The sequence below is a fragment of the Cavia porcellus genome, unplaced genomic scaffold, assembly GCF_034190915.1.
Source record: "Cavia porcellus strain 051 isolate PalLab524CR breed Dunkin Hartley unplaced genomic scaffold, mCavPor4.1 scaffold_21, whole genome shotgun sequence".
In the NCBI taxonomy this organism is placed as follows: domain Eukaryota; kingdom Metazoa; phylum Chordata; class Mammalia; order Rodentia; family Caviidae; genus Cavia; species Cavia porcellus.
In genome coordinates, this window is record NW_026947504.1 from 34,394,160 (window position 1) to 34,419,819 (window position 25,660).

A 25,660-nucleotide genomic window follows, 5' to 3' on the forward strand; every position below is an offset into this window, starting at 1 on the left:
AGGGGCTCAGGAATGCCACAGGAATGAGCGCCCTTGGGCTCCTTTCCCCCCCAGGAGTTAACTTTTGTGGCCACCAACCATATTTGTGGATATACTTGAGCTTTACTGTTTGTCTGTTTTGTTTTGTTGAAATCCTAGAGATTGAGGGTATGGTGCAAGCTAGGCAAGTGTTCTTGCACTGGAGCAATCCTACCTCTTTTTCTATTTTTGTTATTTTATTTTTAATTTTGAGAGGGTATCACAAAACTGCTACATTACTCAGGTCAGATTTGAACTTGTGATCCTCCTGCCTCAGCCTCCCAGAATGCTGGAATGGCAGACATGGACTACCATGGGCAGCTTTGGGCCTTAAGGTTGGAGAAAAATCCCCGGGGCTTCCTTCTGGAGGTGCCTGGGATGTGTGGGTGAATTGATTCCCCACACAATTTTCAAGCAGAAAGGAGCTGGAGATGTCCCCAGAGACAGCTGTGTGCATCTTTTTTCAGTGCTGCGCTCAGTGCCACTGTGCTCAGATGGAGTCAGCCACCAGGGAAGGAGTGTTCACGCCATGGGAATCACCAGGGTTCCCTTCTCCAGCCCACGCCAGAGCAGTCACTGGCACTTTCTATCCGGGACTCAGAAATACACTAGTGGGATGGCACACAGGTGACCAGCTGGCTGAGGCCAAGAAACCAGGCCTTGGTTTAGTGTAAAAAACCTCTCTATGGCACTGTGCCTATCTGTATGTGTGGAGGGCAGCATTCTTGGGGTTCTCTGCAGCATAGTGACAGGACAAGTGTCCTTCTTACAAGCGAGGGTGCTTTGCAGACTGTCACAAGACTCTTTCTCTACTGAGGCTGATAGGGGCTTTTTGGCCACTCAGAGTCCCCAGGCTCGGGAGTGAGACTGTCAGCCTCTGGAATGACCCGAAGGCCTTGTTTAGGACTGTCACCTGCTAACACTGACCAGGCAGCGGAGCAGCTGATCCCCACTCCCAAAAAGATCTGTTGCACTTTGCTGTGGTTTGACTCTGTCCTAACCCTCAGGATGAAGTGCAGCTGCCATTTGCACAGCATTCAGAGATGGAGGCTCTAAGGGGTGCTGAGCCACTGGCTCTGCCCCCTGGGAATGGCATTTTAAAGTGCTGATGTCCTTCCTTTTGTCTCCTGGCCCATCTGCCTTTCCTGGGTAAAGGTCTACGAACTCCTGCCCTCCAAGGGACAATCATCTCCAAATGACACTTGCCCAACTAGCCATGGCCTTGACACTGAACTTCCCAGCCCCCAGGACCGTGAGCTCATGCACTTTGGACCTTTCTGGATCGCTCTGTGTGGCAGTCTGTCACAGCCACGCACCACAGCCCGTCAGCCTCCCTGTCACGTGGCTCTCCCTGGTCTCTGGCTCCTGGGCACCTGCCAGATCTCCTGCTCCTGGGTAAGGAAACTGAAGCTCAGAGAGAGGAAGAGGCTCCTGGTGGCTGGGTCCCTGATTATACCCTTGGTTCTGTGTCACCCTGCAGGTCCTTCTCCTGCCCGCTCCTGAGTAGCAATGGAGATAATGTGTCAGTCACCAGGCTATCAGGGAAAGAGCGAAGTGGGGGACAGGATGTCCTCGTCTGAGCACACACCAGCACTGGAAGGGCACCTTACATGTCACCCGAGGCACACGCTCAGAGAGGTTAAGGGATTTGTCCAAGCCCACACAGGTCTCCAGGAGCCCGGAGAATGTGATGCAAGAGGTGGGGCCGGAAGACCTAACAGCACCAGCCCAAGAAACTCAGAAGGGACCTTAGAGGTCACCTCGCTCACTTCTCTGCCAGCACCAGAGCCCTTCTTGATGCCCTGCTGACCTCTCCACGGAACCTGGCGGAGAGGCTGGCCACCTGCAATGCCTGGAATCATTAAGAGCTGTCCCCCAACTCCAGCCCCTATCTTATTCTCTTCAGTTTCCAGCATAAGCACCTGCCAGGTCAGCGTCACCCCTCTGAAGTGGTGTAGAAAAGGCCAGCTCTCCTCTCCATGGCAGTCTCCCATACCTGAGTATGTGATCCAAGTCGTTCCAGGTCAAAAGTGCGCTGTTTTGCAGTCTTGCCTAAGGACGAGCCTTGCAGATCTCCCCTTGGACACTGTCCAGGTTTCCACATCCGCCTTTAAGAACATCCACAGGACCTGGACATGACATTGAGAACAAAGGACGGTGGGGACACTCCCTTCCTTCACGGAGCCACTGTGTTCTGCTGGCACGAACACCGCTGACTACTTGGTGGCAGTCACGTTACATACTGGTGTCCAGGGGGCTGCAGCTGCCGAGGGTTTCCGGCCTTTCCTCCATTTCGTGTTTACATGATTTGTTGTTCAAACCTATGTGAGACCCTTTGATTTTTAAGAGTTCAATCTTTCAGTTTATTAAGGTTTTTTTTCAGTCCTGACATTGGTTATCTAACCCTTTAATGCTTTCTCCTAGCCCTGTGCCATTATGAAGTACAAATCTGCTTAGGACAACCCCAGGGCGGGAGCTCTGGCTCAGGGCATCCTGCAGGCTCCCCTCAGCCGAGGCAGAGCGTTGGGAATTAGCTACTCCTCAACCATGTCTCAGCTCTTCATGGAGTAACACCCAGTCCACGTCTCTCGGATTTATTTGTCAGAGTCCACATGGACCAGAGAGATGGGCTGTCACGCCTCTGCCTCTTCACCCCGGCTCGGACCAACTGGGAGTGTCAGGCCAGCTCACACATTCGCCCTGTGCCCGTACCCCCGCTAGTCAGGTTTCAGGGATGTTCCTAATCTCTGACCCCAAAGTTCCCAGCATCTTCTGTTGTGCTGGTGTTTCTGTGTCACTCACCCTCGTAGGATGACATGCATGAGTGACGTGGTGGGTGAATGCATGAGAGAAGATGCAACCTCCAGTGTCACAAGGAAGACGCCTTCCAAGGACTGAGCTTTGGACAGGAAATGGTTGGAGTTTTGTGTCTCAGCATCACGTACATGCTTTCCATCCTCAATCCTCCTACGATTGTCTCAGCCGCTAGTGCCTTGGCTAATCTAATCTTGAAATTCCTCTCTGTGCCTATAGACCTTACTTGATGGGAAAGAGTTAAATTAAATGTCCCAAGCAAAAGTATTCTTAAAGTTCCTTTCCAGCTGCACACTATGGAACCATACACAGGGACTTAGGAGCAGGAAAGAAAGGTAACCTTGGTGGGGATGCAGGTGGGGAGGGTGGAGCACCCCTTCCCTGAGTCTGTAAGCTGCACCCCAGTGGGAAGGCTGCTGGGCTAACAGGCCATGAGTATATTCAGCAAGATACTTCACCTATGATAACTTTGTAAGGCTGTTTGTTGCGAGGATGAAATAAGACATAAGTTTCCATGGGGAAGATCCTCTAACATCCTTCCTGTGCACGGGTTCTGTGTGGCACTACCTTCTCTTTAAACACATGCTGGATATTTCTTTCCATTTGACTTTACTTCTGAGACATGACATAAGTAATGCAGGCTCATGGAGGAGTAACCAAAATCACCCTAATAACCAAATGGAACCGCTTAAATTATAACTTTGAAATGTCTTACCAGCTTTCTTCCATGTGTAATTGCACGTACACTCATAAACATACTCTTCTTAAGAACACGTGTGCAACTCAAGCACACATGTGTATTCCTTTTCCTTATCACATAAGCATATATGCATGTGTATAAATACATTTCTATATTTTTAAATGTTTTATTGTGATAAAATACACATGCCACTAAATGAACCATTTTAAACAATTTTAGCCTGTAGTTCCATGGGAATGAAATACACGGTCACTGTTGTACAGCTGTCACCACCGTAGGGCTCCAGAGCTTTGCATTTTCCCAAAATGAAATTCTTTATCCACTAAACAATAACCTGCCATGCTGCCAGCCCTATCGATCACTGTTCTACCTTCTGTCTCTATGACTCTATTTTGTGTACCTCATATCAACAGAATCAAGTAGTATTTGTCTTCCTGGGGCCGATTTTATAAAGTGGTAGCATGTGTCAGAATTTCCTTCCTCGGAAAGGCTGAGTAACATGGCATGTATTTATACACCACATTTTTGTTTATCCATTTTCCTATGATGGACCCCTGAGACATTTTCACCTTTGGCTGTTGTGAATAACACTACTGTGAACATGGATGTGCAGGTATCTGAGACCCAAGTCCTTGCTTCCAAGCTTTTAGGGACATTGTTTTAAGTGTGGTTTCTAGATCATAAGCTAATTCTGTTTTCACTTCTTTGAGGAACAACATATCGCTTCCCCTAGTGGTTGTACAATTTTAGATTTTCACCAGTCATGCCCAAGTGTTCCAGTTTCTCTACACTGTCCCCCATACTTATTTTTTTAAGTAGTAACTACCCTGATGAGCGAAAAGTGGTGTTTTGTTTTTATTCGTACTTCTGTAATGATTAGTGATGTTGGGCCTATCTTCACATGCTTTATAATGACCTGCGTATCCTTCCAGGACACGCATCTGTCTAAGTTCTTTGCCCACTTTTTTCATTGAATCTTTGTCACTATTGCTGTAATGACTTATGGAATTTCCTTGTGGATTCTGATATTAACCGCTTATCAGAATAGGAGTTGTATCAAACAAAATACAGAACTTGTAAATATATTTTCTCCGTCCTGTGTGGTGCTATTGTACTCTCTTGCTAGTGTACTGACACAGTTTTCATTTTGATGGTCAACTTGTTTTTTCTGTCATGTATGTTTTTGTTATAGCCAAGAAATCACTGCCATGGACATCTCTCCTTGCTTTCATCTACGAATTTTGCAGTTTTAGCTATATACAAATGTTTAGATTTTTGATCCCTTTTGAGGTAACATTGCTGTGTGGCATAAGGTAATTATCCAGCTTCTTCTTTTCATGTAATGTCTCATTTTCCCAGTATCATCTATCAGACTTCTTTTCCCATTGAATGGTCTTAATGCTCGCTGAAAATCAATGGACTGGATATATGTAATGGTTTATTTCCATGCTGTTTGCTCTACTCCAATGGACAGTATCACACTGTTTTGATTATTATGGCTTTGTAAAAAGCTCGAAATCAAGGAATATGAGATCTTCAACTTTGTCTCTCCCACCTCTTTTTCAAGATATTTATGGTTAATTTGGTTCCCTTTTGGTTTCGTATTGTCTTTGGTTACTTTTCTTTCATTGCCTGGACGAAATACCCATACCTGACACCCAAATTTAAAAAACAGAAAGGTTTATTTAGCTCACAGTTTGCAGAGGTTTCAGTCTGTAATCAGCTGGGTCCAAAAGAAGGGCGGCATGGCAGAGGGGCAACAGTTCATGAGGCTGAAGACACCAAAAGCAGCAAGAGTAAAAAAGGGGGAGAACAAGCTTCTTTTCCTCCATTATTTTGTAAACAGGCTGCACCCCCTTGGGCAGGTGCAGCACCTCCATTCCCTCCTCTTGCACAGGCTCAGGATGTTTATAAAGTGAGGACTCTGGCCCCCTGCTGAGTCAGTTAAACTTGTAAACTTTTTTTCCTTTTTCTTTTTTTTTTTTTTTGGAGAGTACTGGGAATAGAACTCAGGGCCTTGTACTTTCCAGGCAGGCAGCCTGCTGCGAAGCTACATTCCCAGCCCTAAACTGCTCAGGTTGACACAATGACTCAACCATTGCAACATCCTAGAGTGTAAACAGACTCCCTAGGGCATGTTCGCTACTTGCGGGGGAGGGGGGAATAGAACTGTTGAATTACTTAGCTAAGCTTCTAAACTTCACAAGTTGACAAATGTACCGACCACTACACCTATGAATTTTTGAATGCTTTTTTTTTTTTTTTTTTTTTTTGTAAAAAATGGAACTGGGGCTTTGGTAGAGACTGCCCTGAATCTGTAGATTGGTTTTGGTATTATTAACATTTTAACAATATTGTTTTCCATTCTTTGACTATGGCTGTTTTTTCATTTATTTATGGCTTCTTTAACTGCTTGCAGCAATTCTTCATAGATCTTAGTTCACAAGTCTTTCACATCCTCCATTAACTTTATTTCAAAGTATTTTTTTGTAGTTTTGTTTTGTCTACATTGCTGGGGATCAAACCAAAGGCCTTGCATGTACCTGCAAGTGCTCTCCAACACAGAGCTATCTCCCAGGCCCTTAAGTACTTTATTTTGTCTTTTTGAGTCAGGGTTTCATATGCAGTTCAGGCTAGACTTGCACTCCCTTTGTAGCGCAGGTGACCTTGAACTCACAGTAATCCCCCTGCCTCAGCTTCTCGATCACTGGGATTATAGGCAAGTATTTTATTCTTACAGCTATTGCAAATAAAATTGTTCTCTTAATTTCTCTTTTTGGATTATTCATCATTAGTGTTTAGAAATGTAATTGATTTTCATGTGCTTATTTTGGACTTTACAATTTTGCTTAATTCCGTTGCTGTTTTCATTGCTTTTTAGACTTTACCTTTATAAACTGAAAATATGGGTACCACAGACTACTCTAAATCATGTATTTTTCCCTTCTCTCTATAAATCCCAATCACTCAATAGTCCAAAGATTTCCCAGTCCATAATTAAACTTCCAGTGTCAGATGGCCAAGGGGCCAAGTTCCAGGAAGGTTCATCACTAATACTGGACTTTTGCACAGGAACTTCCATAAGGGTTTGCTTTCTTCCAGGTCTAGTGACTGGATTTCACTTTTATCTCTGTCCGTTACCAGGCTTGTGTCTATGCAGAATGCTTTACTTCATTGAATTTGAGCTTCTTCGCTGTCAATTAAGAACATCTATGTGTACCCTAAGATCTTTTGCTGACTACCATATGCTAGATTATTTACCCAAGTTCAATTTTCATCAGAGTTCATGTTGTCTAAGGTGTGGTTAAATCATTTGTTAAATAGCTCAGTTTTTATTCTAGAGAAACACCTATGGTAGAGTACATATGAAAAAGGTTTGCATTGTATGAATTATTTTCCCATTTAAAACCCAGAATCTCACTCAAATAGCTTTCCAACCCATACTGTACTGAAGTATCCTGTTTGTTCCATTAACTATTCACAGAGTCAACTGGGAATCCGTTGTTATTAATTTCAGTGGAAAGCTAAAATGCAATTCATTTTCTGTAATTGCAAGCCCACAGTCTAAAGAGCCAGTGAAAGCTTTTAATCTGAGACTTTTTTAGAGGAGTATGATCAGAATTACATTGAACATCTTTTGAAGGTGCATAATTATCAAAACCTCAATGACACTGACATTCAAAGAGCCCTATACCATAGACACTAAACTCGTATGCAGGGAACAAGCAAATTGCTGTCTAGTTACTCTCGGATAGAGAAATGGACATAGAGAAGGTCAACATTGTATACCTTGCTGTCCTATTGTATTTCTTCATGGATACCCTAAGGGAGAGAGAGATGCTCACCCCTCTTCTGCATAAGCTTTTGGTGGCCTGTGATCCCAACCTGACACTCAGACAGGGAACCAATGTCAACAAACACTGGCAAGCCTTGTGATCCCTCCATCTGACCATCAGAGGGGACTAGAATGTGACACGGGTCACCTAGGTACTGACCATTGGTCATTTCCCCAACTTGTGGGGTCTGATGTTCAGTCATTCTGGTCCACAGGGAACAAGTAATCCATACCCTATTTACTCTCTTCTTCCACAATACTTAGGTCATAGCGTGTGACCAGAGCAGTCCTCCACTGGTCACAGTTCTGTCAGACAGGGAAACTTCTGACAGCAGCAGAGGATGTCTAGTGAGTGACCCAGAGCAGTGACAATGAACCACCCCAACGTAGGGAACATTTTACACCATTGTCATTGTGACTCTGGCAGGTGACCCAAGAGTGTGAGGACTCCCATTCAGGAGAGAGCACACCTACTTTCATTCAAAATCGAGGCATGTGTCATAAACACTCTTGGTAAGGGGACCCATAAATAAAGAAGGCAGTGCACAGGAACAGGCGTGAGCAACCGGATTCATTTGGCCTCTGGCACTTTGACAGGGGTGGTGGTGATTAAAATGCTAAGATGCCGAAATGAAGGAATATTTTATTCTGCCCTGGAGAAATCAGGGAAAATTTCAGGGCCAAGCTTGGGCTGTCTGAAGAAGATACAGCAGGGGCAGATGTGAGGAGGGCAGGGGGAGTCCCAGGCAGGGCGATGGGAGGGGAGAAGCCTCAAGGTAGGTTGACTCCCACGGCTGAGACAGTCCCTAAAAGTCAGGCACAGAATTTGGCCTTTATTCAGGTGGCCATGAGGACCTAGCGGTGATTTCAGGGCCACAGACTGACACAGCCAGATATGTGATTTCAAAGGTCTACAATGGGCCCTTGCTATCACTGGAAGCCAGGGTGGGCGTGGGTTGAGGGTAAAGCAAACACCCTCACCCCAGAGCAGTCCTGATCCTCTGTGGTTCCTCGGGGTTGGGAGTCCTCAGCAGTGCCTGGGGTTCTGGAAGAAAATATTAGAACTCTAACACGCTCTTATCTTTTCCTAAGACCAATTAAAGTTAAAGATAGTTAAAACTAGGATCGAAGCTGGCAGCCTTGCTCACTGTGAATGTGAAATTCCTGCATCCTGGGGGAGGGGAGTCTAGCCATCCCCAGAGAGGGTGCGCCTCAAAAAGAGCCCTCAGGGAACCCTCACATCCACATTTGCTTCCAGCATGTGTGATAAACTATACTTCACAAATGCCTGGGCTTAAGGGTTTCATTATTTTATGTTAACTATGATGGGTTCCCCTGGTATGAAACTCTCTCAGGCCCAGCGTGGCTCCTGCCTGACACGGCGCGGGACCCTAAATCGACAGCGCGCACCTCCAATTCTTATTCCCATTCCTCTACCAAGCCTAAAAGGCACTTCCTGCTTTTTGCGCATGCGCCAGCGTCTCCCCAATCAGCTGTCGTTACGTCACTCTGCCCGCCCCTTCAAACTCCACCCCCTGTGAAACCTAATAAAAGCCCCGGACTTCTTTATCTGCCTCCGAGGGATCTGGATCTTGCACTCTGCTACAGTGCTTCCCTGCCTGCAATAAAGGCCTTTTCTGCCTTTGTTTCTTTACGGCGCCAAAACAACCTAATAAATTAAACCTTGAGGAAGTAGACAGGTGGCTTTAAAAGGGCAGCTGTAAAGAAATTGCAGATGGATGGCGTTAGTCGTGGAAGCACAGTGAACACAGACAACGTGGGGGAACACTGTATGCCTGTTCTGGGAGGAATCGTGTGTGTCAGCCACCATGCCAGACACTGGTGAGCTCAGAAGAGTTGACAGTCACAGGCCGCCCAGCACTGCCGTACCCTACAAGTCTGCCTTTTTAAGGAAAAGATTGTTTTGACAGTGAATGAGAACATAGTGTTTTTCTTCAGAGGAAATGTATGTTACTAGAAAAGCATTTGGAAAATGGGATGTTTGGAAATTCGTGGTTCTTGTGGCATTTTTGTTGTCAAAAAGATTAGATCTACAATTGTAATTTATAAAAACTACAAATGCACACTTAAATGGTGAAACTGAGTTTTCTCTTTACTTACGTGAAAACCTACCAATCTCCTTACATTTGTCGAAAATTATTATTGATTACTAGTACGTATGAACTGAATGATAGCATAGAAGATGGATGTGTACTAGCCAAATTTAAATTAAAAACTTTGAACCAGGTGGGGGTACCTGTAGTCTCAGCTACTTATGAGACTGAGGCAAGAGGGTAATAGTTTAAGGTCAGCCTGGCAACTCAGCAAGACTGTTTTCAAAAAGGGCTGCTTGAGTTCAATTCCTAGTACTGGAAAACAGCACAAAGCAAGCAATCTAATGTAGGAGCACACAAACAAACCCAAAACACTTTTGTGTAATTAGTAGGCGGACACAAGAAATAAGCATGACTGGTGAGCCTCTCCGCAAGGTTCTCATTTCGTGGGGAGTGACGACTTTGTGAGAGGGATCTTACTTGGCTATGACAGCCAGAAGCCAAGTACCACGATAAACAAAATTCCACAACCAGTCTAAACCCCATCTCCCAAAGTACAAAGTTAAGGCTTAGCAAGGAATGACGCATATCCGGTCACATTTCCATTGGTAGAAACCAGACTGGATCTAATATCATGAGCAGACCTAGTGTCCCATACAAAGGGCTCGTCTGAGCTGGCACTGTGGGAGAAGAGAGCGGGCAACTGTGGTCAGGGTGACGGACTTGAGGGACTTGGCTGCTATGTTTGCTGAAGAGGTACATGGATGGGGGCCAAGGAGAAGGGGGGATGGGGGAGTTGAGAGAGAAGGGAAGGGAGAGAGGAAAGGAGGGAAGGGCAGGAGAGAGGAGGGAAGAAAAGAGAAGACAAAACACAACAGCTCCAACGAGTAATGGGCCGAGTTAATCTGTACCCATGAGTCTTGGGCTACGCCTTGTTAAATGATCAGCATGTCTACATACACAGCTGAGTACGACCTGACCCACAGCAAAAGAGAGGCACACAATATAATGAGAGCAGTGCCAAGCTTTCAGTCTCAGGTTAGTCACCCATCGCCCATCAGTCCAAGCAGACAGTCACAATCTTTAAGTCCCCAGGAGGTAACCCGGGGCAACTGTTAGGACCTACATGTCAGAGGAGCAACCTACCTACAGCAAAGCTACTGGGAAACTCACCACGTGTTGCCAGCTGTGTGACCTCCCAAATAAGTGCTTTTAAGGTGACTAAGAGCCAGTGAGGCTAGAGGACTTATTCAGGGTTTTTTCTTGGCAACAGTATCTCACTTTAGGCTAACATTTGCTTCTGTGGTTTAATCAGGAGCTCACGGCAGGTGTGCTGAAACATGCCATTCCACTGAGGATAATAAAGTCTGCTGTACTTGGAGGTTTCTCCTTGTGGTCTTCTGTCCCATCACTGCCCTATCCTGGTGGTCCTGTCTCATGCATGCCTCGCTAGGTCACCAGACACATTTCTCTAGTCACATTTCTGGATGCATATACATTTCTGTATGAGGGGTTCAGCATGCATAGTTCTTTATTGAGGCTGGTGGGAGCTGAGCTGAGACGGGAGGACAAGCTGGTGGCTGGCGTCTCTCTGGCCTCCCTGTGAGGTGCACCTGCCTGTGTCAACAGTGTACACGCTGTCTTCCCTGCTTTCTTTCTTTTCTTTTCTTTTCTTTGTGCTGTAAATGGGTAGAATTCTGGCATCTGCCTGGGTGAGTGAGGATGGAGGAAGCCATCCTGGACACAGAGATGGGCCTGTTGGGACAAAGGACCACCCAGGATGGGCAGGGCCCAGAGACAGCTCCTGGGATCCTGACTTGAGCAGCTGGGAGCTGGTGCATCAGCTATCGAGGTGAGACACAGCCTGGGCACCTTCTCCACTACAGGCCTGCAGAAGGCTAAGCATGCAGAGCCCTAGGCCTGTCCTCAAGGTGCCCGAAGAGTGGCCATAGGGATGGAAGGCTTTGCAGGTGACAGCTACAGTACAGGGAAAGAGAAACCAGAGGCAGACAGGGTCCCCACTGGCACTCAGAGCCAGGGGGCTCTGCCTGCCAGGGGTAAGAAAGCGCACTCAGGCACAGAATTCAGTCTAACACTCAGCCAGCACCCAACAGACAAGAGCACAGGAAAAAGATTTTAAAAATGAAAGAAGGTGTGGTTAAAAACTACTTTCCAGGCTGGAAGAAGCAGGTAAGAAGCAGGCAAGAAAGCAAGAGAAGACAAGTGAAGGACATGGAAGAAGAACACAGAACAAGGAGATGCGGCCTCAGAGCACACGTTTGGTGGGGGCAGAGAAAACCAGTGTGGAGATTTCTCTTGTAACCTCGGAGTTTGTTTATATTGAACTACGAAGTCATTTAGCTATCTGGTCACTACCTCATTCACCCAAGGGAAGGCCTTGTGGGTGCGCTGAGCTGACTGTGCCCAACCCATGTTTACACGGTGGGGAGACATTGGCATGCCTGCGACAGCAGCTTCTCTCAGGGCCATCTGACCTGCAGGGACCCGCGGTGGGCTGGCACACCTGGTCTTTTTTTTTTTTTTTTTTTTTTTAAAGATAGTAAAAATCCAACCAAACAGAACAGAACAGAGCTAATCAAAGCAGCAAAACTGGTACAGAACTTCAAAGCAGGACACTGGGAAAACAATAGCTACCATAGTATATCTTGTTATCTTCGTAAGAGTTGTCCATTCCACCAGGTATAGCAACATCAAACCAAAACCAAAACAGAAGCAAACCAGTCAAAACAGAATACTGAATAAAGCAAAAACAATCAGAACAAAGCAAGACAGTGTGAACAATACTGGGTTTCAAAGACAAGACAGAAGGAAATTCCGCGTATTTGCTGTATTGCATACTGTCATCCTCCCAAGAGATGCTCAGACTGCTGGCCCCAGGCCTGCAAAATCAACCAAACAATACAAGCATTTAGTTGCTTTACGTACCTCAGTTGCTATCAGCTCAGCCTGTCCTCTGAAACATCGGTTGCTGGAGGGTGGGGGTTGGTTCTCAGCCAGTGCCAGTAGGCTCACAGGAGGCACTGACTTTTCTTTACCAGAAAGGCTGGCTTGTGTGCACAGCTGGGTGTGGACATTCTTGTCAAATGTACTGGACTTTTTTTTTGTCCTTTTGAGATAAGGTCTCACTACGTAGTCCAGTCTGGCCTTGAACTCACAGTGATCAGTCCTGCGCCTCCACATCCTGTGGTACTGGCATTTCTAAGACTCCCTCTCCTGCATTTACTTCTTAGAAGCAGGAAGTCTCATCTTTAAGCGTGTGAAAATAATAGTTCACTGGACACTGTTTTTATCATGAAGCAGCAGTACACAAATTAAGGGCTGAGGCAGGTCAGAAATTCGCGAGGCAGCACCTTTCCACGAGGGGCTGCTTCATCTGCAGCGTCTGCCCATGGGAATTATTAGTTGTTTTTCCTCGGCTGCCTAAACATCAGGTGGTGGCAAATAGGGAGGCAGAGGTGCAACAGGCAGACAAAAGCAAAGGCAGGCTGTAAATCCTCAAGTGGACTGCAGACTCCTGTCAGGGGCTCCACATTACAGGCAGCTGATCGAGTTAGAAATATTACAGGCAGGCAGACAGGGCTGGGAGCCAGAGCAGAAGTTCAGATACCTTGCAGCCTTGGAAGAGACAATCACCTGCTGTGGGCCAGATCTGCAGACAAAAGGCAAAGCAAATAGAACCAAGTCCTAAGGAGCCACAGTCCAAATAGTTCTCTGTCACTCTGAGGAAACCAGGAGTCAGCATCCCACCCCCTACAGGAAGGGTGCCTGCTGTTAAGCACGCCCACTTACTACATGACTCGCTCTCCCATTGGCTCCTAATTTAATCAATTTTACCTAAGCAAGTAACCTTATTGGTTGACTACAGTTCTGTCCCGCCTTATGTCCTCCTTGCAAATTCCCATTTTCCCTCCATGTTTGACCCTTCTAACCTCATTATTTTACTCTATAAAAATCCCTAGAAAAGACAGAGTCCCTGGCAATCCACTCGGGACCCCGTCTGTCTCTCAGAAGTTTTCTTTCTCTCAATAAACATATTCCACTCTTAACTTCCATTATGCCTAAAATTCATTCTTTGATTTTAGAGAATGCGAACAAATACTGGACAGGTAGTAGGTCAGGAGTTTCTCTCCCCAGTATCAGTAAGAAACAGCCTCCTTGTGACTACTAGGTAAAACACAGAACTGAGTACAGCACGGTGGGTTTTGAGCCCGAGGCTCCCTACCCAACTCTGGAGGTCAACCTCCATGTGTCTGTGAACACTGCAGTCCCCACTCATAAGTTCGATGTGAGAAACAAAAGTACATGTCCACGTGAAGAATGCTGGGCACGCAGTCAACTTTTTTTCTGTTTTTGTTTTTTTTTTTTTTTGTCTTTTTCATTTTTATCGGTAGCAGGGATCGAACTCACGACTGCCTACTTACAAGGCAGGCGCTTATGCCGCTGAGCTAAATCCCCAAGCCCTTTTTTTCTGTTTTTGAGACAGGGTCTCGCTATGTTGTTCAGGCTGATCTTGAACTTGTTATGTAGCCCAGGTTGGCCTCCAACTCATGGCAATCTTCCTGCCTCAGCCTCCAGAGTGCTGGGATTACAGGCATGTACCACTACACCCAGCCAGTCAACTTTTGATAGCCTTTAACTGTTGGAATGTCACTTCACTACTGGTACCAAAGCCCAAAATATTTTGCTTAGGCTGAGAAACCCTATTTCTAGATTGCTCTAAGCCTTTTATTGAATTTCCACATTAAATTCCCAACTTACACATCCCTGGATCCTGAAGTTCATTTGAAGGTTGCGGCCAAGAGAATAACTGCAGAACCAGCACAAGACTTGAGGCGAAGCCTCTGAGGAAGTTCCTTTGCTGAAAGGTTAAGAGGAGAAATTGGAAGTAAACAGCTCAGATAAAAATCCTGCTCGAATAACACTGGCTGGTTTGACTCTGTGAACCAAGAATGCTGACCTTGTTCAAAGTCAAGGACAAGAGTAAACCAGAACTTAGATTTAGCACAGTGTGCAACCCTGCAAAATTCCTCATCAGTAGAACTTTAACTCGGCCTCTCTGGAAGGCGGGTGGAGTGCAAACACGGGGTTACGCAGCTGCTGGCTCTACAGCCGAGTCTACCAGAGCTAGAAAACACATGCACACCGAATATGTAGACACTTGTTTCTGCCTTGTCTTATCCAGGCAGCACACCAGTTACTTACACAGCATTTATGTCATATTGCTATTAAGTAACTTAGAGATGATTTACACAGGAGGACATGTGTATATCCAATAGAGATACTCTACCATTTTATAAGGCATTTGAGCATCGTGGAGTTTAGAACCCAGGGCTGTTCTGGAACTAATCTTTGTGAATACCAAGGGACCCTTGTATTTATCCTTCTTCTGACTTTACTACTTAAAGTGTGGACTTCCCAAAGGGCACAGCTATCACTGTTTTCCTGTTTGCTGAATGAATCCTGAATACAACAAAGTACTCCTCAGGCAGAAAGAAGGCAGATGTAAGAGATGGGGGTGGTGGCACCTGCCTGTTAATCCCAACACTCTGGGAGGGTGAGGCAGGAGGATTGCAAGTTCAAGCCCAGTCCAGGCAAATTTCACTGTCTCAAAGTGAAAAATAAGAGAGCGGAAGATATAACTCAGTGCAAAGGCCCTGGATTCAATCCCCTATAAAACCGCTCCTCAAAAGGAAGCCATGGGAAGCAACTATTTCCTGTTTTCGGGCTGGACAGTGTGGCCAGGACACTAATGAGGGGAAGGGGGGCTAGAGTCCCAAGGCCAGTAGCGGGTGGGACAGGTGGGTCAGAGTTTGTGTGACTGCTGTGTATTTTCTCAGCTGCTGGTTATGAGAGCTATTCCACTGAAACACAAGTGATCTTTGTTTATCAAATGAGAAAAATCTACTCCAAAAGTACCTCATTGAGTTATGAGATGGACATGAGAAGTGTGTAAAAAATGCACACCTGTGGAACTTTTCTGCACACTGAAGGCTACTAGCCAAATGGGTGTTGTTTTTATGACAGCCACTGGCCACCTGCCCTTCTTGACCACGTACAGAAGCCCTGGCATCGCCCCTGAGCTCCGTGGTGCTCTGGCTCCACCTGCACACAAGGAACCCAGAGACTTGTCCTCAGCCTGCTTCTGGCTTCTCGGCAGCACCATCGCTGTAGACAATGCCAGTGGTCAGAGGAACGCATGCCACCCATTAGATTGGAGACCCGGAACCCAGGGGAGCTCACAGGTGCTAAGCGTGCAGGCAGGACAGGCTGCAGCCAGGCTGGGCTGTGGTGGAAACATGAGTGTGGAGGGAGGGCTGGTGGTACTGCGTGTGCCAAACAGCCCCTGTACAGTTGGCTTTTAGGCCAGACTTGGATGTGTAAGCAGGGCTGGAGGGCTGGGGTGAAACCAGAAAATCAGGGCCAAGCGCTCCTGAAAAAGCAAGAGAGAAGGCAGAGGCCTGGCTGCTGGAGAGCTGCGGTGACATTGGAGAGTGTGAGCCACTCCTGTGAGCAGAGGCACCTGAGAGAAGCTGCTGGTTAATCTGTCATGTTTAGGAAGGCACCCTTGATACTAGAGTGAACAGAAGTCTAGTTCCGAGGACTCTCAAAAGTAGTTTTAACAGTCAATTTGATGGCCCATTCTAGATCATTCCCAGCAGTAACACTAACCAGAATCCCTGTGCATCCAGAGCTAACTCCTCTCCGTTCGACAAACGGCATCAGCTAGCCTGCACACGATCTACTCAACTGGAATAACTCAGCAAGTAAGCCCTGTGACTCCAACCTTACACGTGGGAAGATTGAGGGCCATACAGAGTCCACAAGTCAGCCACGTGTTCACCCAGGCCTGATGGTGGTGTGCCTGACAGCTGCCTTTCCACATCTGGATCACCAAGGCTCCCACATATGCTTGTGGGGTCCAGGACAGAAGGGGAAGAGGAGGCTCAGATCCATCTTTGGTCGCGGCCTCCTATAGCGAGGGTCTCCTATGAACAGTCACCCAGTACCCAGCCCATGCGCACACATTATGTCCTGTATGCCACGAATTCTATCCTGCCTGGGAGGCATCCTCACACAGGCTCCTTCCCATCCCTCGCTCTCTCCAGTCACTGGTCGTCCTTTTCTTCATTGCATTTATCACCATTTAGAATTTTTTCCACATCTTTTGGCCAATCATGTTTTCCTTTTAGGATCCAAGTACAGATATGGCAACAACTCTTGGTAGTTGATGGATTTTAAGCCCACTGGACAAACCCTGGCACACAGGAGATGCGGTAGACTGCAAATATTTTTTTGAGTAAAAAGATAAATCACCTATTTTTACGTTGTGTGCCCTACTTAATATTTTAAATGTTAAAAGTGACAAATGAAGAGGTACTTTTCTTGTCACAGTTTCTATACTCTAGTTGGGAAGAGGAACATGGACACATTATTACTAAAAAAAGCAAAAAGTAAAACAAAACAAAACAAAAATTACATTTACAAGCAGATGTGGGTACTGGTGGAGAAGCTTGGAATGAGGTTAAAGCAGGAGGGTGGATGACATTATAGAAATGATCCTTGTGCCAGAAAAAGAGCCTGCAATTGTAACACTTTATGATTTAGGATCAATGTAGAAATGACAATTCAGGATGCAGAAAGTTGGGACACAGTGGCTTGCAGACACGGGAGGCGACCCCCCACAGGGGCCCTCTTGCCCAGGACCATCAGGGGCCTGAGGCATGGCGGAAGAGATGGGCAAGCCTGTGAACCTGCTCTGGCGGGTCTGTTCCCTGGACTGAGCGGCCTTGCATATATACCCTAAGACTTTCTCAGGTTACAGGATCTCCAGAGGTAGGTTAAGAGAAAGCTTTTTGATAAAATCCAGGCAATGTAACTTTTGCTTTTTACAGCTGCCTCTGTTCTCCCAACCTTGGTATTGGACAATTGCTGCTTCAGTCAGAGTCTAAGCAATAGAGGTTTCTAACTGCCCTTGGCTGGTCCTCCAGCAATGCACAGAAGGGGCAATGACTGGTTCCCCCCTGAATGGAAATCTTATGAAGCACCCTGAGCACCGGTTGAGAATTTGCACTGAGACCTGACAGAGAACAGACACAGTTTTAAGTGCTGCCCACGTATGAAACTGAAGCCACCTTCCTGACAGGAGGAAGCCATGCTCTCTGCTGTCAGCAGGGATGATGCTAGGTCTCTTATTCCTGCGTGTGATTACAGTTTTAGCGTCTCCTACACAACAACATTTTCCATAGGTTCTTTGTGGCATGTTACTGCTATGCTTGTCTTAGTTACTTTACTTGTTGCAGAGACAAAAATACCCAACACCCACAAGGTAGGAAAGTTGATTTAGCTCGCAGTTTGTAGAGGTTTCAGTCCATAATTTGCTGGCTCCATGGCAGGGTGACATGGCAGAGGGGCACCACAGAGAACCAGTTCATGGCAAGCAGAAGACAGCAAAAACAAGCAGGCAAGAGACAACCACAGCTCTATCCCTTACACTGTGTCCAGGCTACTGGGATTAGGATGGTGCCAAACCAATCAGTGGGCTGACTCAGTAATCACCCACTCTTAGTCCTAGCATTGCACCCTGAATCACTCACACACTAGTATCAGCCAGCCTTGAAAAAGCCCCACCTGACTGCAAGAGGCTTTGTGGGGTCATCTAGACACAAGTCATAACGATGCTCCGCCATCACGAACTGTGCCAGAGTCAGTTTTTCAGTCATTTACACAGTTCAGGAATGATTGTAACCCAACACTGACTGTACCCAATTCTAACAGGAGTGGCTAACTGCAGAAGAGAACTGGGAGGAGTACCAGCTACCATAGTGTGACACAGAAACAGGGCACAGTGACTGATCAAGCTGAGACTTTTATGTTGAATAGGCACGAAGACAATTTAAGGGTCATTCATAAGTGAACAGAAACAAATCCAGTAGAAGGAATCCTAAAGCAGGGCAGATTGGAAGCACAACCCAAGACTGTGGAAACAGTGCAACAGACAGAATAATGTAAATGGTCAAACTCTGGCAAATGGACACATTCTGATGGTCAATAAAAAGCTGTTTAAACACCTTTGCATACTTGTTGTAGTCAGGGTTGTGAGAACAATTAAAATCAGGACGTGGAATTCACCCAGGGTTAATACAGGAAAGTGCAGGAAATCTGTCCACAACACTAAAGATGTATAATATTTAGCCAAGGGTCTGAATCCTATAGCAATGCCCCACATGAGTCCAGATGAAGACCCAGGGCTCATAACAATGCCTCCCACAAGTCCAACTGGAAGTCAAGAGTCCACAAGAAGGACTCACACCAGTCTGTTTTACCAGATCTGCACTGGGAAGGCCCAAAGGTCAGTGGTGGAAGCCAGGAAGTCCATGCCAGCCGGGTGAAGGAGCTGTGCTGGTGGGATGAGGGTTCTACACTGGAGGCGAGAAGTCACACTCACAACAAAGACCAGGGCTGTCCTGAAAAGCACCACAGCCATCCTCAGCGACAGAGAAGCCCCAAGCACCTCCGACAATAAGCACACTCAAATACATACTAAGAAGCCAGCATGATGAGTTCATTTTCGAGATTAAGCGGCACACATCTTTCCCTCCGGCGCCTGGAAGCGATGCTCGATGGGAGGACCAAAGCTTTTCCAGGAGAACCAATGGCTCAAACAGCAACTTATTAAGAACCTACAATGCCTCAACACCTTCATTCTCCTTCTCCACATCTCTACTTATGCTGGCAACCTTCCTCGGGTGGAACGTCTATGCTCAGCACCATGGTGATTTGATTTCCCTGGTGTTAAGTTGACCACCAGTTTTTAATCCGTAACAGTTGTGAATAGCATAATAAGAAACCTTATCATATCATTAGAAATTTGTAAAGAGAAACCATAAATTGGGAGAAGATATTTGTGCCACATATAATCCACTAGCTACAACACTGGAATAAAGAATTATTATAAAGAATAATAATTTCTATACACCAATAAGAGCAACACAATTAGTCATCAGAAAATGGCCCAGCAGGATGCCTACCACAGAGGGCAGCTGATTGGTTAGTAAAAGTGAGCTCACAGTAGCCAGGGAGATGCGCAATGAACCAACAAGATGCCATTTTATCCCCTTAGTCTGCAAAATCAAATGTCACCTTGACAATATAAGTCCTGGATATGAGGATAATGGCACTTTAACTTGGAGATCTTCCCATTCCATGCCCACGAGCAGAATCAGCAAATCCTAACAGAGGCAACCCTAACATATCTACCACATGTCAGCACTGTACAGTCAAGGTGTTCACCAGTGAGGAAAGTCTGAGCAAATGGCCCAAGAGGAGGTCAAGGAACATGACAATGAAATGTAACATGCAGTCCTGAAACAGCAAAAGGACGTTAGGTCTAGATTTTCTCTCTGGAATACCTTGAGCTCCTCGGGAAGTAAAGAATCTGACATTTAGGATCAAGCTTGTTCTATTTAAAATGTGTGTATGTGTGCTGTGCACAGGGCCATGGCCTCAGGTATCCTAAAAAGTGCTCTAGTACTGAGTGATGCCCTCAGCCCTGTCTAGTTTAAAAAAACAACTACAGATTAGGTAATCGAGCAACTGACAAGTCTTTTGTCTTCCTAGCATACAGCTGTGACCATAAAATTACAATAAAACCTTAAGAAGTCTTCAAAAAGCACTCACTCAGAGCTGTTGGTAAAGGTTTCCCAGAAAAGCGAGGTTGAGTCACATCAGCTTGAAGTAAACACAAAGGTGGGATGTGTAGAAGAGGAAGTGGGGTGAGGAGGACGGGATGGGGTGATTTATACACTGAGCAAGAAAGAGTGGGGAATAAAGCTGCAGGGTGTTTGGGGAACACCTTTGCGCTGTACCGACCCACCTCACCTTATCCTGCAGACAGTGTGGAACTTGCTTAAGATTTTTAAATGGGACAAAGATATGATCAGAGCTGGGGTTTAGCAAAGTGACTGATGGGCGAGGAGTCTGGACTGGAAGTTAGTGAAAAGACAAATACTTGGAAAAACACAACTCAGTTCTGAAGGTGCTGAGATTTGGTCCTTAAAATAGCAGGGTGTTCAGTCCACAGGGCTTCAGTGATAGTTAAAACTGCAAGACGGCAATCAAAGATGGTACTTAAAACTATATTAGGTATCAAGGGATGAGTGGAATTAACACGGATACAAAAGGAGAGCAGAGACCAGTCAGTTACACCTCCAAGCCCGGAGCAACACAATCCAGCCGGGAAGGGAAGGGAAGGCGTTACTGTCTGAGGAAACACTCTATCTGAGCCTGTGCTGGGGCAGGGACTGGAGGGGAGGGTCTGGGGATCCTGTGGGGGCCATCTGCACTCCAGAGCTGGATGACAAAGACTGCAGTTTGAATTTAATTTACCAGGAAAGTAGATGCCAACTGTAGGCACTGGGTGCATGTTCCCGTGCCCAGGTGGGTGCAATGGTTGACACACCGTGTCAACTTGAGTTCAGAGTTTAAGCCCCTCAGCAGGGAGCCAGGGGCTACTTGGTAAATATTCCCATCCTGTTGGAGGGAGGGCAGGTGTGAGTGGCAGGAGCTTATAATATAAGGCAGGGAAACAGGCTTGTTCCTCCCCTCCTGCTCCTGCTGCTTTTGCTGTCTTCTGATTCTGCGAACTGTTGCTCCTGTGCCTGCCACCCTACCTTGCAGCCTGCACCAAACAAACTGTGAGGTAAATAAACCTTTTTTTTCCTGTAACTTTGGGCATTTTGTCTCTAGTGTGCTAGGCCAGCACTGTACCACTAAGCTACACCCCAGACCCTCTTTTCGTTCCTTTTTTTAAAACACAGGCAATTTTTTTTTTTAATGCACAGTAATGATCAAGGCAATAGGCTGAACATAAACTACAACAAGGGGATGATCTGACTGGCAAATGGTATGACAGGAAGAGGGAACGTCAGTGACACTGAGCTGGGACTTAGGGGAGTCACCTGGCGACTTAAAATTACCTCGTAGTCACACTAAGTAAAAAGAAACTGGTGAAGTTCTTTTCTAGAATATCTTTCACATGATCCAGTATATCCAAGACACTACATATGTTTCACCCTAGCACAGGCCACGTTTCAGGGACGCACTGGACAACGCAGACCCAGAGGTCAAACCACACGCCTCGGAGCCAACTCCGTCGTCACGCATGCTCTGCGTGGAGGAGTGAGCTGAGGGAGGGAGGCTGGCGACCTGGCGTTTCCATCTTGGTGTACTGCAAGGACAGGAGCACTGTGTGGGCAGCAAAAATAAAGATCACAGAGTAATGTGCTTTTTAAGAAAGACATGCTACTTTTATGGAAAGGTGGTTTTTATTTCCATCCTGAATGATTATTACACATTATTTAAACACATCTGAAAAAAAAATCCTGAAATAATTTAAACAGAAGGCAGAGAACAAATCAAAATATTTAACTGTAAGAATTTAAGTGAGGAAACCCAAACATTTCAACAGTAATAATAAATTATGAACAAGTCTCCATCACCAAATATCATTCTGACCAAAAGTCATCAGCTTTCCTCACAAACTACTGTGTAGGCTGCTTCCCAGATTTCCATGATAAAAATACTGAAAAAAATCCTTTCAAAATACTCATCAGGCCATCGGGTTCAATGTATTTTATATATGACAAAGTAGAGGTTATGATACTTTTTGATGGATGACACATTCTTACAAATTAAAAAAAATAGCAATGTTGGCTACAAAATTCTATTGGGGGAGCAAGGAAAAACTGGTTCCATGTCAATTAGAATATCAAAGCACTTCAATATCAAACTGCTTCAAAAGCCAATCGTCATGTATCAGTAATATACTGCATGGGGCATTCCACTGTATTTGGGTTAAGTATCAACCATACAGTGCTGCTACAGGGTCCAACAAATAAGCAGCAATTACTGCTGCCAATTCTTATTTATTCCAAAGAGATATGTTTTTACAAAGCATTATAAAACTAACTGGAATAAACAATAACATGCTACATGCCTAGTAAGTATGAGGTCATGAGTTTTGAGTCCTGATACAAAAAAAAAAAAAAAAAAAAAAAAGAAAAGCAAAGTAAACAAACAAACATGCTACAGACATAAAAAACTCCAGTGATGCGTTTGAAAATGAAGTGGTTATGCTTCATAATATATGGCAGTATCTGAAATACAGTCTGTGATCATCAATACCATTTTATTACAGAGGTCACTTGTAAATTAGCTCAGATTCTGAATGATGTTTCTAAATGAAACTTTTTCAAGTATGCATAATGTTAGTAAAGATATTTTCTCAACTCGCTTCCTCATGTGTTCAAAGGACCACTGTGTTAAGTAACAGATGAGATAGTTTTCAAAAATATTTTAAAAACATGAAATCATTTGGGGATAGCAGTGAGTAATCCATGTCCCACTGCTGTCCCCGACTGTTGTGTTTTGAACTTCAGTTTTATTTTTTTCTCTTTGAAATTCAATGGATTTGGAAAAAAAAAAAAAAAAAGGAAATAGTCCAGTGACCAAGAGTGATCCAAAAGACATTAACATCTAAAATCTACTATTTCAGATTTTAAAGAAACAAAAAAACCAAAACAGCTTTTCAGACTTTTACTTAAAACAAGTTTGTAAGAATAATGGGAAAACTAAGGTTTCTAAAACACTCAAGAAAGGCTCCTATTTCAAAAAAATGAAAAGGTCTTGCTTCTACTTAGCTGTGACATACAAGTGTGGATTTAATAGCAATGTGGTTTTAGCTTTATCATCTAGCTTAATTGCTTAAATCACAAAAGCATTTCCAGACAAGATTGCAAATAAATATGATACAAACTGTAGAAATGATTTTTAGCAAAAACAGCTTCAAAAATTTCCTACATAGCAAAATGTCCCTTTGGAAATGGATCTTCAGTGCCTTTGGACTGTTTCGTTAAGTGCGGCTTTACCCGCTGCTGCACTGGGGTATAATAAACCTCCCGACTCCTTTGTCCTTGGAGAATAGATCACATTAGCTTTTATTCTCTGCACTTCTAATAAAGGTACATTATTAAAAACAAAACAACAAAACAAAAATTTAGTGCTGTCAGCTCACATCTTTATCATCTAGAAATGGTAGAAATAAGGTAAATCAGAAAAATCACTTTCTTAACAGTGTGAAGTGTTGAAATGTTGGCACCAATGAAAGATGAGCAATGGTTACACTCCAATTTAAATGTCTCCATTCACGTCACTGCCTGTTGCAGCAGCACTAAACGCTACTATCCATGTCTGCACTGACACCAGTCTTGGGGGGACATAGAACTCACTTTATGATTCAGGTAATGAAAACAAAGAACCACCACTTCAATCCCACTGGCTGGGTCATGGATGGCCTTCATTCATCACTCTAGGCCTGAGAGTTTGTATTATGAAAATATAAACCCACCAGGGTTAGTGGAAGATGGTTTCCATGCTCAAGAACTGTAGCTAACTTGGGGAAACCATTTAAATAAAAATACAAAGATAACCTTAGTTGTTTTGGGTCCTGGGTCTACCAGCTGTGTCAGTATCATCTCCTAACACAACGCAACCAAGGTTTTCTTTAAAAACCCTGAAAGGGAAGAAGGAAGACTGAAAACCAATTTCAAAAATCTATACGAGGCTGCCAGGCCAGCAAATAACGGTCAGGGTGACTTTGTTCCTCTGCTCCTTCAGCATGGGGACCAGCGCCGAGTGGCTCATCCCCGCCGTGGACAGGCCGTTCACCGCGACGATCATGTCGCCGCATCTGGACAGACAGACAGAGACCACAGCACAATGTTACTGCGTCAGCAGTGCTGGAGACAGGACATCAGTCGTTCAGCACAAGAGTCACCATTTTACTTACTGCTTACCAGCAGCGAGCGTGTACTCACTACTCTGAGAGACAGTCACTAACTCTACATGGCCTTCCCTGCCAACGGGGCTACACCTGAACCAATACTCAGTAGGAAGATTCCAGGGACAAGCCAAGGAACTTCCAGGGCAGGATATAATTAGATGAGCCAATCTGCTTTCCATAAAAGGAACCAAGTATCTGGGGAGCTAGGGTTAGGGTAGAGCCCTGTCTAGCACTGTGCAGGACCTTGGCTCAACTGCAGGACTGCATGTGCAGAGTACTGGCTGCTGCGCTATTGTTACTGCCATGGGCAGTGCTGGGGTTAAGCTTGTGCCTGTATACACACTAGCCAAAGCTCCACTACCGAGTCACACTCTTCAGCCTGCTGGTTATTATTCTATCATTCGTAGAGTGCGCACCTTGGAGAGTGAAGTTGAGAATAAGCTTCATCTGTCCTCTCAGCAGTACGAGGAGAACCATCAGAAGTGGATGATGAAGCGAGAACCTTCCTGTCCTTGTAAATTTACAGAATTATGATTTCTGGTCATTAGTTTACAACACGAGTGAGTATGCTGTTTCAGTGCTCACCACTGTAATTTCATTTTCTAAGTAGCTGATGTCCAAATTAATAAACTACAGAACCGAAGCTTGGCTGATAACTTACTGAGAGAACATGCACTCATTCTAAGGTAAAGATCTTTGCAGACCTGTCAGGAGCGTCTTGCCTGGAGTCTGATGAACTTTCCCCGTGCTATTCTGGTGCTGCATTCTCTTTGCACACCGTGCATACTCTCCGCGTGTGCAGCACTTTTTCTAGTGTGCCTACATCTACTTTTTAAGGAACTGGTTCTTCCACCAAGGTGCTAAGAGTTACAATCAATCACTCCTGTCCTGTCGGGGACAGTCCCTTGACATGGCTGCTCTTTCTTTTCCTGGTGCCTGAGCTTTGAGACAGAAAAGGCTGTGCACTGGCTCAGTGCTGTGTGCCGTGGTGCCAGTTAGCACAAGGCCTGGTAGCCAGGGCCAATTAACCACTTTCAGCTCTTTGAACTGGGCAAGTTTCTTAGCCTTTCTGAGCCTTAGTTATCTTTTACGTAAAAGAGAAACGGGAACACGGTTACCTTGCAAGGTTAAGAAGATGACATAATGCATGCACCCCCTGGCACTGTGGCTGGCATATCATCCATCCATTCATTCATTCATTCGTTAAATATTTACTGAGATTTTACTATCTCTGTTATGGTTGGTAGGGATACAATAAACGGAACAAAATCCCTTCCTCACAGAGCCTATATAAACATAATGTCATGTAGAGATTAGTGCTATGGAGAAAAACTAAGTGGAACCATCAAGTGGCAAGACTGAACCTGAGGGGGTGGCAG

General features: G+C 45.3%; 1 protein-coding gene across 18 annotated transcripts in view; it reads right to left on the reverse strand.

The window, feature by feature from the left end:
- Lnx2 (ligand of numb-protein X 2) overlaps nucleotides 1-25,660 on the reverse strand; it is a 131,441-nt gene that overhangs the window by 29,477 nt on the left and 76,304 nt on the right. For 13 of the 18 annotated variants that reach the window (XR_010041739.1, XR_010041747.1, XR_010041742.1 and 10 more), the window contains exons 10-11: nucleotides 14,201-14,300; nucleotides 2,015-2,147 (exon numbers count right to left, since the gene is read on the reverse strand). Coding sequence is in view for 1 of the 18 variants with exons in the window: in XM_003477405.5 (XP_003477453.2) it covers nucleotides 24,053-24,188 (136 nt within the window). In the remaining 17 variants the exon portion in view is untranslated. Of the gene's footprint in view, nucleotides 1-2,014; nucleotides 2,148-12,367; nucleotides 13,092-14,200; nucleotides 14,301-21,746; nucleotides 24,189-25,660 lie in introns of those variants that run through there. The other 5 variants (XR_010041745.1, XR_010041746.1, XR_010041744.1 and 2 more) reach the window with 3 other exon arrangements.